General features: G+C 41.8%; 1 protein-coding gene across 6 annotated transcripts in view; it reads left to right on the top strand.

The window, feature by feature from the left end:
• Positions 1 to 13,656, top strand: part of PHF21A (PHD finger protein 21A) — a 236,619-nt gene that overhangs the window by 155,516 nt on the left and 67,447 nt on the right. Inside the window, exon 1 of one of the 6 annotated variants that reach the window (XM_074955349.1) lies at positions 7,765 to 7,854. The exons of the other annotated variants lie outside the window; for them this stretch is intronic. Within the exon in view, the coding sequence (XP_074811450.1) occupies positions 7,780 to 7,854 (75 nt within the window). The 5' untranslated portion in view covers positions 7,765 to 7,779. Of the gene's footprint in view, positions 1 to 7,764; positions 7,855 to 13,656 lie in introns of those variants that run through there. 6 annotated transcript variants of the gene reach the window in all.

Below are 13,656 nucleotides of genomic sequence, written 5' to 3'. Positions count from 1 at the left end.
TTAAAGAAACACAGTCTTCTGCAATCAAGCAGCACAGGATTAATAAATTGTGACTTTAGTGGGAAAAATCCTCTTTTTGTTGACATTGTTAACTATTTTTAGAGATTTGCCAAAAAAAAAAAAAGGCAAAGAAGAAATGAAGCTAAGAATGTTCAGTGGTACAAAACTGAATTAGTGATCCCCAATGAGAACTAGCAATATGTTGATTTGTACAATGAGATGGTATGAATTAAATAAGCTAGCTCTTTGAAAAGAAAATTGGAAAACAAATTCTACCATGGGCAACCACAATCATAACACACATATATAGACACCCCACATGTAGTTTAGGAGTAGAATTTGAATCAAGGACCTTCAGTTCCTCAGTTTAGTGCTATCCTCCATGTGGAACAGCAAGTATGGGGCAAAGTGTTAATTGCTTTGCTAGTGGCTTAGACAGCAGCTATGGACTATAAGGTGGATAGAAAGTTGGCTAGATTGTCGGGCTCAACGGGTGGTGATCAATGGCTCCATGTCTAGTTGGCAGCCAGTATCAAGTGGACTGCCCCAAGGGTCGGTCCTCAGGCTGGTTTTGTTCAATATCTTCATAAATGATCTGGAGGATGGTGTGGATTGCACCCTCAGCAAGTTTTCAGATGACACTAAACTGGGAGGAGAGATAGATACGCTGGAGGGTAGGGATAGGATATAGAGGGCCCTAGACAAATTAGAGGATAAGGCCAAAAGAAATCTGATGAGGTTCAACAAGGACAAGTGCAGAGTCCTGCACTTAGGACGGAAGAACCCCATGCACCACTATAGACTAGGGACCGAATGGCTAGGCAGCAGTTCTGCGGAAAAGGACCTAGGGGTGACAGTGGACGAGAAGCTGGATATGAGTTAACGGTGTGCCCTTGTTGCCAAGAAGGCCAATGGCATTTTGGGATGTATATGTAGGGGCATTGCCAGCTGATCGAGGGACGTGATCGTTCCCCTCTATTCGACATTGATGAGGCCTCATCTGGAGTACTGTGTCCAGTTTTGGGCCCCACACTACAAGAAGGATATGGAAAAATTGGAAAGAGTCCAGCGGAGGGCAGCAAAAATGATTAGGGGACTGGAACACATGACTTATGAGGCGAGGCTGAGGGAACTGGGATTGTTTAGTCTGCGGAAGAGAAGAATAAGGGGGGATTTGATAGCTGCTTTCACCTACCTGAAAGGGGGTTCCAAAGAGGATGGATCTAGACTGTTCTCAGTGGTAGCTGATGACAGAACAAGGAGTAATGGTCTCAAGTTGCAGCAGGGGAGGTTTAGGTTGGATATTAGGAAAAACTTTTTCACTAGGAGGGTGGTGAAACACTGGAATGCGTTACCTAGGGAGGTGGTGGAATCTCCTTCCTTAGAGGTTTTTAAGGTCAGGCTTGACAAAGCCCTGGTTGGGATGATTTAGTTGGGGATTGGTCCTGCTTTGAGCAGGGGGTTAGACTAGATGACCTCCTGAGGTCCCTTCCAACCCTGATATTCTATGATTCGATGATTTGCTCGACAGCAGTAGAGTTTTGAGTATCAGGATTCCTGGGTTTTGTTTCTTACTTTGGAAGGGAGTGTGGCCTAGGGTTGCCAACTTTCTAATCGCACAAAACCAAACACCCTTGCCCTGCCCCTCCCCAGGCCCAGCCCCTTATCTGAGGCCCCACCTCTGCTCACTCCATCCGCCCCCTCCCTCCGTCGCTCGATTTCCCCCACCCTCACTCACTTTCACTGGGCTTCACCAGGGGGTTGGGGTGTGAGAGGGGGTGAGGGCTCTGGCTGGGGGTGCAGGCTCTGGGGTGGGGCCAGAAATGAGGTGTTCAGGGTGCGGGAGGTGGCTCCGGGCTGGGGCAGAGGGGTTCAGAGTGCGGGAGGGGGCTCAGGGCTGGGGTAGGGGGTTGGGATGCAGGAGGGGGTGTGCGCTCAGGCTGGGGGGGGTGGAATCTGGGGTGGGGCCAGGGATGAGGGGTTTCGGGTACAGGAGGGGGTTCAGGGCTGGAGCGGGGGTTGGCATGTGGAAGGGGGCAGAGGCTTGGGGTGAATGGTCTGGGAGGGAGTTAGGGTGCAGGATGGGGTTTCGACCTGGGGCAGGGGGTTGGGGTGTGGGAGGGGGTGCGGGCTGTGGCCAGGTGGCGCTTACCTCAGGTGGCTCCTGGTTGGCTGCACAGCAGGGCTAAGGCATGTCCAGCTCCTAGGCTGAGGGGCCAGGGGGCTCTGCACTCTTCCAACTCCCGCAGGTGCTGCCCCCACCATTCCCATTGGTCTCAGTTCCCGGTGCTCGGGGCAGTACACAGAGCCCCCTGGCCCCTCCACCTAGGAGCCAGACATGCTGGCTGCTTCCGGGAGCCACAGGGAGCCAGGGCAGGCAGGGATCCTGCCTTAGCTCCTCTGTGTCGCTGATTGGGCTTTTAATGGCCCGGTCAGTGATGCTGACCAGAGTCGCCAGAGTCCCTTTTTGACTGGGCATTCCAGTCAAAAACTGGACACCTGGCAACCCCCATGTGGTCCAGTGTTTAGAGCAGCAGTTTCGGACAGTACAGTCAAGTACTTGTATTTGGTGCAAAAATCGGAAAAGCAGTGGGGCTGTATGGATGACACTTGTTTCTGTCTGGTTGGAAACCTGTGCTCTATTTTCAGGTTTGCCAAACGTGCCCTTGTGCAATCTCTCGATAAACTCATTTGTAAAATGGGAGGAGTAATACTTACTTCCCTCCTAGAGTAAGGGGTGAGAGACTATGTTCAGTAATAATGAAGTGCCCAGAAACATAAACAATAGTAAGTGGAAGAGGTAAACTTAGCATCCATGGTCTCTTGGCTTGTAGTTTAGTGCACCTTCCCCAAGGGTACAGAGTATTTTATTAGACACACAGTGTATGCTCTGTTCCTTCCCAACTTCAGCTTGGTGGTGATGCATGGCAGGTAGGTTGATTCACGCAAAAAATGGAATGTACCTTGAAATTTAGAACACTTGAGAGGTCGTTATGGGAGGGAAATAGTGGGAGCGTTAGTGATTCTTTTATAGCTGTAATATTTGTATTACCTGTATAATTGTGGGCCAGATTCTCTGTTGGCTTCAATCTATTGAAGATAACAGAGTTACACCAGTACAGAATTTGGCTATTTTATATTTAAGTAATGTTTTCGTAATTTTTTTTGTCTCGTGATTATGGATATGGTAATCAGCTTTGGTTCATTTTTTTTAGTTGTCCATAATCCAATGAAAGAAAGATGGGGATAAATAAGATGGTGATGGAGAGAGGGGGAAAGAGAAGAAAATGGAAATAAAGAGATGGATGAATGCTTTTTTTAAAATCAAACAATGAGCCAGAGTATTTGATCAAGTCAATTTGCAGTTCACACAGGACTAGAGAAATGTGGAGAGGAGCAAAGATTGCTTTAAATGATCTTTTCTGCTCTTTTGATCCTAGGACTGACTGGAGACCAGGCTGATATCCATTGTTAGTTAAAGCAACCTGAGGGCTGCTGTGTCTTTCATCTGGTTTCTCCCAGCCCATTACAGCAGTTGGGGAGGTATGGAAAGTGAGGGTGTATGGAAGCTCTGGGCAGAGTCCTTATGCTAAGTTCCTGCAGTAAGTGGTGTATGAGTTTCTGTGCCCTTTGGGGTTTCCCTGCATTGAGGGAATCTTTGGGTTGCTGATTATACTTGGTTTCCAACTGCTTTAAACTGCTGGAGCAGTGCAAAGCAGCAGGAGTTGGATTGGAGATTTTGTTTTCAGTTAGAACCTTTGTAAATAAAGTAATGTATTGTGTTTTAACACTAAGCAATGTCATGCAGGAGAGATCTAACATTGAATGTGGAGTTAAGGCTAGCAGTAATTTTATTGACTGTTTATAGTTTGAAGATTGACATGAATGAAATATCCTTACACCATGATTGAAATATTTCAGAGCTTTCATTGCAAGTGCAAATTTAGAACATTTTCAGAGGGTTGAGAGATCTGTCAGGAATTAAAATAACGATATTTTCTTCTGTGAATAGGAACTTCCCCATTCTTTAATTAAATGTCTAATCAGAACACACTCCCAGTAGTGTAAATAATAACTACTGTACCCAATTTTTACCAGTAAGTTTTAGCCAATTGGTAATAGGTGGCTGTAAACTAGTTTAAACTGAAATCCCCTCAGTCCCACTAGATGGCATTAATTCATTAAGCGACACTTTTTCCATGTCATCTCAGGAAGGCAACAGTTCATGGAAATAAATTCATTTGGGATTCTTAGCTCTGAGGTCACAATAGGTAATCCAAAGTAACCATCCTATAGGTCTGACAGTCACACAGTGATAAGTACAAGGCAAATAAAAAGGTGTTGAGCCCTCAGATAGGCAAATATTCCGCTGGTGCAGTCTTTCTTCTTTTGTGAGAAGAAGATTGACTCACTGATCCTGGGCATTAAAAACTCAAAAGTAAGAACAGGTTTATAATACTGAGTATTAGAGACTTCTATTTTAGAATATAATAATTATTTGTTTAATCTCTAACCTTCTACTAGTTTTTATTTATAAATACCCTAGAAAGCTGTTTAAAATTTAAAGTTGGCATTTACCTCTTGAAACACGCCTCTTGTCACTGGTTTGAAAATTTTTGTATATATTTTATTTATAACAATGTAATTTACAACAAATAGGATTAACAACAAACCCAGTTGTTGGGCATTTTGGCTGTTCAGACACCAGACATGTGAAATAGAAAAGTAACTTCTCAGTTGTTTTTTTATTTCTCCTTGTGATATGTATTATTTATAGTCTATATAGAATGTTTTTAAAAATCACGCAGTTTTCAAAAAGGAAAACAGGTGTTTTTACAAGCCATTGTGGGCATTTAAATAATTAAAGTGTATTATTTGTACATAGCTTTTTTTTTTAACAAGTTGTTATTTTTCAGAGACCATCAGTTAATAATTTCAAGGTGCACTGATGGCCTACAAACCCCCCTTTTCCCCAAACCAATTTCCATATCCTGTTGGAAGTGATTTGAGTCAAATCAGATGCACACACTTTTGAATAGTGAGATTACTTCTAGACTAGTGTGGCAGTCAGTACTTTGAACTGTGGAGACTTAATTGTGCAGCACACAGTAAGCTTTTTGGTGCATGTGGGAAAACCTGATTGGTGCTGATGCTGTCTTTAATGCTCGTTTTGTAGTTGCTAGTTTGTTGGCATTCAAGTTTTGCAATACAAAGGCTGTTTCTATCCTCATTCATTTATAACTAATAGAGAAACACTTGCAGAGGAATGTTTCTGAGGATACATATTTTCCTGTATGCAATATGATCATATGCATATCAGTTTGAAGTAGGTTTTAATTTAAACTCATTTTAGGGGGAAAAAAGACAATGGTGAGAGAGACCAAACCAATTACTGTGGTGATGAGAAAGTAATCTGGTGCAGTACACTAAAGGTTTGAACAACAAAGTTTGATTCTTCATGACAAGATGTAGCAAAACAATTGCAACACAGTATTTATCTGCCTTTAAGAGATAATTACTTACTCCATGTTGTGTAGGTATGCTATACCTGAAAATATTAATGTCAGTTTAATAAGAGAGCAAAGAATAGAATCTCTGAAGAATATCTTTTCCAGTAAAAGGATGTATTTTAGAGGCAACAACTTGAAATGGTTGGACATTTAAAAGCATGCTGTCAACTACTTTTTTTTTATAGCTTCTAATATCATTTTTCCCCCTTTTGATTGTTTGTAAAAAGCCTCTTAGAAACTTGAAAAGTATTTATTTTCCACCAGTGCTATCCTTTTCCATGTGGCAAATCTTGATGTATTTGCTGTGTTTTTTGTGGAGGTGAAATTGGCAGAGCTCTTTTGGTTGACTTTCTTGTTTATGCACCATCATTAGTGATGGTGCTGGCACAATTCTAAAATTAGCATTAACTGTTGTTGCAGATCATGTTTCCTTGTCTTTCTGTACAGGTGGTATGACAATGTTTCACTAACTTTTCTTTTAATTTCTTATTGACAGAAAAGTAAACTTTTAAAAATACAAATATGTAAAATTAAGAAGAAACAAAAGCCTTAAGGCAAAGTACAGTTAAACATGTTATGGGTCTGTTTGACCATGTTCCTTTTTAATACTCCATTCTTCCAATCTTTGTAAATCTGAAATAATTTATCTTCTCTTTTTTTAGGTAGATATTGGAAGTGCTTTTCTAAAAGAATCAATTGCAGATGAAACTTAACATATAAATAATTTTTATTTTAGGGAGGTGTATTTGCATAATGATACATGTTTAAGGTTGAAATAACATGGGTGTTAGATAAAGATTGCATCTTTCCAGGATAGTTCTGAGAGTGCTTGGAGGAATAGTACGGAATAGCAACACTCAAAAGCGGAATATATTATGAAGGGCAAGTGTCTGCAGATTTTAATAGAACATTTTAAAGGCATTTGCACAGGCCCAGATTTTAAGGTACTCTGTTCCAATTTTAAATGCTACAGTCCCTCTAATTTTGGATTATTTTGACTAGGCACAGCTGTTAATCCTTTCCGTCCCCTCCCTCTTCTCCTCTCCCCAAAGAAGATAAACCTCCTAAAACTATGTAGTGATCAATCTTGCTATGAACCATGTTAGCTATCCTACATTTAACAAAGACTGTCCACTACCTTGTGTTTGGATTGAAAGAAGAAGCAGAATAAATTTAACAGGGGCAATGACTGATGGGGGAAATAATCTCTATAATATGTCAGACGTTGCAAATATATCAAGTTGCAAAATAATGTATTGTGCATTTAAAACCTATATTCATTAAGGAATCCTTAACTGGGGGAACTGTATATGTTGAACTCCACATTTGAAAACAATAGAAAAAACACTTAAAATTCTTGCTTAAGGGACATTGACTAATGTAAGCTAAACAAGCTTGCCTGTGACAGCTATCTGTGTTTCCAGAACACTCAGTCACCATTCTGTTCTGTAGTGAAGTTTCTGCCATTGATGAGAAATAACTGTATCCGGCTTTAACAGTTGGCCAGTTAATACATTTAAAAACCTACATTAATGTTTTTGCAGCATCTCTGTTAGTGTTACCAAAGCATTTCACTTCTACGCTATTGTTAATCTAACTTCTTCAGTTGAAATTAATGTCGTTATATGTGCCTTCTGCAGAAGGGTCAAGGAGGACTAATGCAGAGGCAGACACTGAGAAAAAGATCGAGAAGTAACTCATAGAGCTAAACTAGTCATGAAAATACAGCGTGATGACAAATGTGCCTGTTTATAGTGATTTAAGTAAGTTAATAAAATCCATGTTATTTTTGGGTCCTGTTTTTCACTCTTGATGTCTGCTAGTAATTTTCCAGTAGTCTAGTTTTTAATGAAAACATTTACTCACGTAAATTAGGATTTCAGTTTTTTGGTGTTGACTTTATTTATTTTTATAGAGAAATGTGACTTCTTTCTCTATCCTTTGTTTCCTAAATCTTTGAGCCTGTGGCTGAAATGTCATCCTTTTTTGACATTTGTATTTTTTGTTGTGGTGGGTTTTTTTTTCATTTTAGTTTTTATGAAGTAGTGCAAACTCTGGCTTAATTTGATTTGGCATCCCTGCAATTGAACATTTGTAAGTATCTTGTATTGTGGCCCATCTGGGTTGTCATAGAAACCAGAGACCTCCATCCTTCTCCTTGTTGTTAGAATTGGAATGCAAACAGGGCATCAAAGTGACATTTTTCTAGTACAAGTGACAGCCTTGTGAAGAACTGAACGGAAAGGTTTCTTATTGGTTTTATTCTCTCATGGCCTGTTGTCACAGTTATTATAATGTATCCAGTTTTCTCTTGAAAGTCTGGCAACTGTGTAATAGAAAAAAGGTAAGCATCATGAAAAATGTTCGGTTAAAGTTGTTCATGCTTTCTTCTTTTCTGTCTTTAAAATAAATTTATATATATATATATATATATATATATATATATATACACACACACACACACTCTCTCTCTCTCTCTGTCTCGGACTGCACTGCTAACTAATGTGTGCCCAGGAGAAGGGGGAGGATGGTTGAACTGCTTAAGTTGTTCCAGGTAAGCTGCTCTGCGAGTGGCTGAAAGAACCAGTTATGTAGCACATATCTATGTCTTAATATTTTTACTCATAACTAGACTCCTACGCTACTAACAAATAAAAAAAAAAAACACTGATGTGAATCTTCAACTATAACAACCAGGAATAATCAGCACTGATCATTCAGAAGTGTATGTATCTAATAGATACGTTTACAGAAATATATACCTTTTTCCCCTCCCTAAGTATGTTTCAGCCATGTGTTCAGCAGTATTTCAGAATATGTTAGCATCTGGTCTCCATGCCAAAGAATCTCTGAAATCCACTGAATACTGACCAATACAGCTGATTGTGCTTGAGAGTGAATTTCCAGTATGGGCTAAGAAAATTCTTTTCTAAATAACAACTTGCTCATCAACTAAGAGGCAGGCTCCGTCAGAGCTAAGGGGCACAGGAACAGTTTGGTTTTGTGTGTGGGAGAAAAATCTTTTAGTGCAGTCTGTTCATTCTGAATATACTGTTGCTGGCCTAAAAGCGGTTGCCTTTATAGCTTCTGCTATTGGTGCAATTTCTCAAGCAATGTGGGTCACTGGCCAGGTTTGTGGTCTTCTTTGGCCAAGATGAAGAAAATCAGTCTCTGCCCCCTACGCAAAAAATGGAACCCCTGGTGCAGACTGAAATCTAGAAGCTGAACAAAGGTATTCAGGATTTGGGGAAAAAGCTTACCTTTATCATTGCTCTGCTAAACTGGAATAGGAAAATTTGGGGAACTCAAACAGAAGGATATAATCCTTTATTGTTTGTCTTGCACATAATAAATATATTCACAGTGTGGACCAGAATAAGAATGTCTGATGAATTATTAGTTTTACTGTTTGTATAGTTCTAAAGTGTGCTAGATGCTTTGCAGACAGATTTTTGAAGACTGGGTCTATGCCCTGTAGAGCTTAAAATATAATTACGTGACAGGCACCTGGTCTACGTGTCTGTGTGTGTAATATGTAGTAGGATAAAAACGACAAGGAGTCCAGTGGCACCTTAAAGACTAACAGATTTATTTGGGCATAAGCTTTCGTGGGTAAAAAACCTCCTTGAAGATTTCCACCTGGATTTCAAAAATTTCCACACCACCATCAACCTCAGCCTGGACCAGTCCACACAAAAGATCCACTTCCTGGACACTACAGTACAAATAAGTGATGGTCACATAAATACCACCCTATACCAGAAACCTACTGACTGCTGTACTTACCTACATGCCTCCAGCTTCCATCCAGGACACATCACACGATCCGTTGTCTACAGCCAAGCCCTAACGTACAACCGCATTTGCTCCAATCACTCAGACAGAGACAAACACCTACAGGATTTCTATCAAGCATTCTTAAAACTACAGTACCCACCCGGGGAAATGAGGAAACAGATTGACAGAGCAAGACAGGCACCCAGAAGTCACCTACTACAGGACAAGCCCAACAAGGAAAACAACAGAGAACCACTGGCCATCACGTACAGCCCCCAGCTAAAACCTCTCCAGTGCATCATCAACGATCTACAACCTATCCTGGAAAACAATCCTGCACTCTCACAGGCCTTGGGAGGCAGGCCAATCCTTGCTTACAGATAGTCCCCCAACCTGAAGCAAATACTCGCCAGCAACTACACACCACACCACAAGAAACACTAACCCAGGAACCAGTCCCTGTAACAAGCCCCGTTGCCTTCTCTGTCCCCATATCTGCTCTAGTGACACCATCATAGGACCCAACCACAGCAGCCACACCATTAGAGGCTCATTCACCTGCACATTTACTAATGTGATATTTGCCATCATGTGCCAGCAACGCTGCTCTGCCATTTACATTGGCCAAACCAGACAGTCTCTATGTAAAAGGATAAATGGACACAAATCAGACATCAGGAATGGTAACATACAAAAGCCAGTAGGCAAACACTTCAATTTCCCTGGACACTCAATAACGGATTTAAAAGTAGCCATACTTCAACAAAAAAAACCTTCAAAAACAGACTTCAAAGAAAAGCTGCTGAGCTACAATTCATTTGCAAACTTAACACCATCACTTTGGGCTTGAACAGGGACTGGGAGTGGTTGGTTCACTACAAAAGAAATTTTCTCTCTCTTGGTATTGACACCTCCTCATCAATTATTGGGAGTGTACCACATCCACCCTAACTAAATTGGCCTTCAAATTGGTTCTCCACTTGTAAGGTAATTCCCTTCTCTTCATGTGCCAATATATATTTATGCCTGTTTCTGTAATTTTCACTCCATGCATCTGAAGAAGTGGGTTTTTTACCCACGTAAGTTTATGCCCAAATAAATCTGTTAGTCTTTAAGGTGCTACTGGACTCTTCATTGCTTTTGTGGATACAGACTAACACGGCTACCCCTCTGATATGTAGTAGGATAGTTATGCTTGTTGAAGCAATCCTGGTTAGAGCATTTTGTAGTGATACTGCCCTGCACTTCCAGCATCCACTTGGGCTACTTGCGGGTCACAAGCGTCACATCAATAAGAGACAGGATTGCTCTCATCACATCAATGAGAGGCAGGAGAGACAGCATCACATCAATGAGAGACAGCAAACAGAGCTGTAAACGGGACTTTGAGTGGGAGTTCTGTTGGAGGAGAAGGTATTTAGGCTGGTAGGGGCAGAGTGCTGGGAGAGAAGCTGAGCCCTGAGTGGGGGCGGGGCTTCTCTGACTAGGCGTCCTATAAAGGTAGCCAGCCAGTCACGCAGCGGCATAGAAGCCAGCAAACAGAGCTGTAAACAGTGGAGTTTGCAAGGGAGTTTGGGGGGAAGACTAAGAGAGCCAGGCAGAGGAACAGACAGGCTAGTGAAGGGAGTGTGTGATGGTCTGGCAGTGTTTTAGTGATCGTTTGGGGTTTGTTTTGCTGTGGGTGGTGGTGCTTTGGTTTGGTCTGTGTTTCCTGGACTAACAGGACTAGGCTATGACATATACAAAGGCAGCAGTGGTAGTGACCCAAGCAGTAGAAGACACAATGAAGAAGACTGGATGTGAAAGCTGCAGCATGTAACATAATCCTGGAGGGGGTACCTGAAAAGAGTTTCGTTTGCATGAAGTGCCGCCTGATAGAGCTGATGGAAGAAAAGATCCGAGGATTGGAGATGCAGGTGGAAACTCTGGCTGAGTTTAGAAGGGGGTTCGAGTGGATGATGGAGCAAAGATATGAGTAGGCTGAAGGGAAAACCTCAGACTTGCAGATGGAAGGAGGACCAAAGAACTCTGAGGAGAGACTGCTGGGTGAGGAAAGTGGACAGTGGAAGCATGTGACCAAGAGAACCAGGCAGAGGAAAGACGGGCTAGTGAAGAAGAAATAGAGCTCAGGAACGGGTTTGCGGAGTTGGAAAATGAAGAAGGGGCACAGCAGGTGGTCACTGAAGGTGAGAGGGCAAGGAAGAAGAGAAGAGCAGCTAGTCCTCCTATAGGAAGAGGGCAAGAGTCAATGGAGAAACCACCAAATATGAGCCCCAGGAGGATACGGGATGGATTGCAGAGGATTGCAAGGGACAATAGGAATCGAGGGGACTTGCAGCCAGAGGGAACAGGGGATAGACCGGAGAATCTATCACCAGGAAAAAGCAGGTCTACGTGATTGGGCACTCCTTAATGAGAAGAATAAACAGGCCTGTAACCAGAGCTGATCCAGAGAACAGAAGGGTGTGCTGTCTGCCAGGTCCTAAGATATGGGATGTGAACCTGAGGCTGAAGAGGGTCCTAACGGGAGCGGGAAACAATCCACTGATTGCCCTTCATGTGGGAACAAATGATACAGCTAGATTCTCGCTGGAACGTATCAAGGGAGACTATGCCAGGCTGGGGAAGACGCTTAAGGAAATTGAGGCTCAGCTGATCTTCAGTGGGATTCTGCCTGTTCCTAAAGAAGGACAACAAAGGTGTGATAAGATTATGACTATCAACAGATGGCTCAGGCAGTGGTGCTATAAGGAGGTCTTTGGGATGTATGGCCACTGGGAAGCATTCATGGACAGAGGACTGTTCTCTTGGGATGGACTTCACCTGAGTAGGGAAGGAAATAGACTTCTAGGATGGAGGCTGGCACAACTGATTAAGAGAGCTTTAAACTAGGAATTTGGGGGAGATGGTTGGGAGATGTCCAGGTAATCTCCATGCCGGATTTTAACATTGAGAGGGAAGAAAACAAAGTAAGAAAGGATACAGCTGTGAGTAGGATAATGGACATGAGGAAGGGTAATGTAGATATCAGTCTAATAGGTGATACTGGTGGTAGAATGTCTGTGCCTAATCAGGTAAAGAATGTGAGAGAAGCCAAACAGCAAAAATTAAGATATTTGTACACTAATGTGAGAAGCCTAGGTAACAAAATGGGGGAACTAGAGCTATTGGTGCAGGAAGTGAAACCAGATTTTATAGGGATAACAGAAACATGGTGGAATAGTAGTCATGACTGGAGTACACTACCGTTCGAGTGATCATGAGCTAATTCAGTTCAAACTAAATGGAAGGATAAACAAAAATAGATCTGTGACTAGGGTTTTTTAATTCAAAAGGGCTAACTTAAAAAAATTAAGGAAACTAGTTAGGGAAGTGGATTGGACTGAAGAACGTGTGGATCTAAAGGCGGAGGAGGCCTCGAATTACTTCAAGTCAAAGTTGCAGAAGCTATCAGAAGCCTGCATCCCAAGAAAGGGAAAAAACTCATAGGCAGGAGTTTTAGACCAAGCTGGATGAGCACGCATCTCAGAGAGGAGACTAAGAAAAAGCAGAAAGCCTACAAGGAGTGGAAGATGGGAGGGATCAGTAAGGAAAGCAACCTGATTGAGGTCAGAACACGTAGGGATAAAGTGAGAAAGACCAAAAGCCATGTAGAGTTGGACCTTGCAAAGGGAATTAAAACCAATAGTAAAAGGTTCTATAGCCATATAAATAAGAAGAAAACAAAGAAAGTGGGACCGCTAAACACTGAGGATGGAGTGGAGGTTAAGGATAATTTAGGCATGGCCCAATATCTAAACAAATACTTTGCCTCAGTCTTTAATGAGGCTAATGAGGAGCTTAGGGATAATGGTAGGACGACAAATGGAAATGAGGATATGGAGATAGATATTACCACATCCGAGGTAAAAGCCAAACTCGAACAGCTTAATGGGACTAAATCGGGGGGCCCAGGTAATCTTCATCCAAGAATATTAAAGGAACTGGCACATGAAATTGCAAGCCCATTAGCAAAAATTTTAAATGAATCTGTAAACTCAGGGATTGTACCGTATGACTGGAGAATTACTAACATAGTTCCTATTTTTAAGAAAGGGAAAAAAAGTGATCTGGGTAACTACAGGCCTGTTAGGTTGACATCTGTAGTAAGCAAAGTCTTGGAAAAAATTTTGAAGAAGTATTTAAGGACATTGAGGTCAGTGGTAATTGGGACAAAATACAACATGGTTTTACAAAAGGTAGATCGTGCCAAACCAACCTGATCTCCTTCTTTGAGAAAGTAACAGATTTTTTTAGACAAAGGAAATGCAGTGGATCTAATTTACCTTGATTTCAGTAAGGCATTTGATACAGTTCCACATGGGGAATT

The sequence above is a fragment of the Natator depressus genome, chromosome 6 (assembly GCF_965152275.1).
Source record: "Natator depressus isolate rNatDep1 chromosome 6, rNatDep2.hap1, whole genome shotgun sequence".
NCBI lineage: Eukaryota > Metazoa > Chordata > Testudines > Cheloniidae > Natator > Natator depressus.
This window is presented reverse-complemented; position numbering and strand designations above follow the sequence as displayed.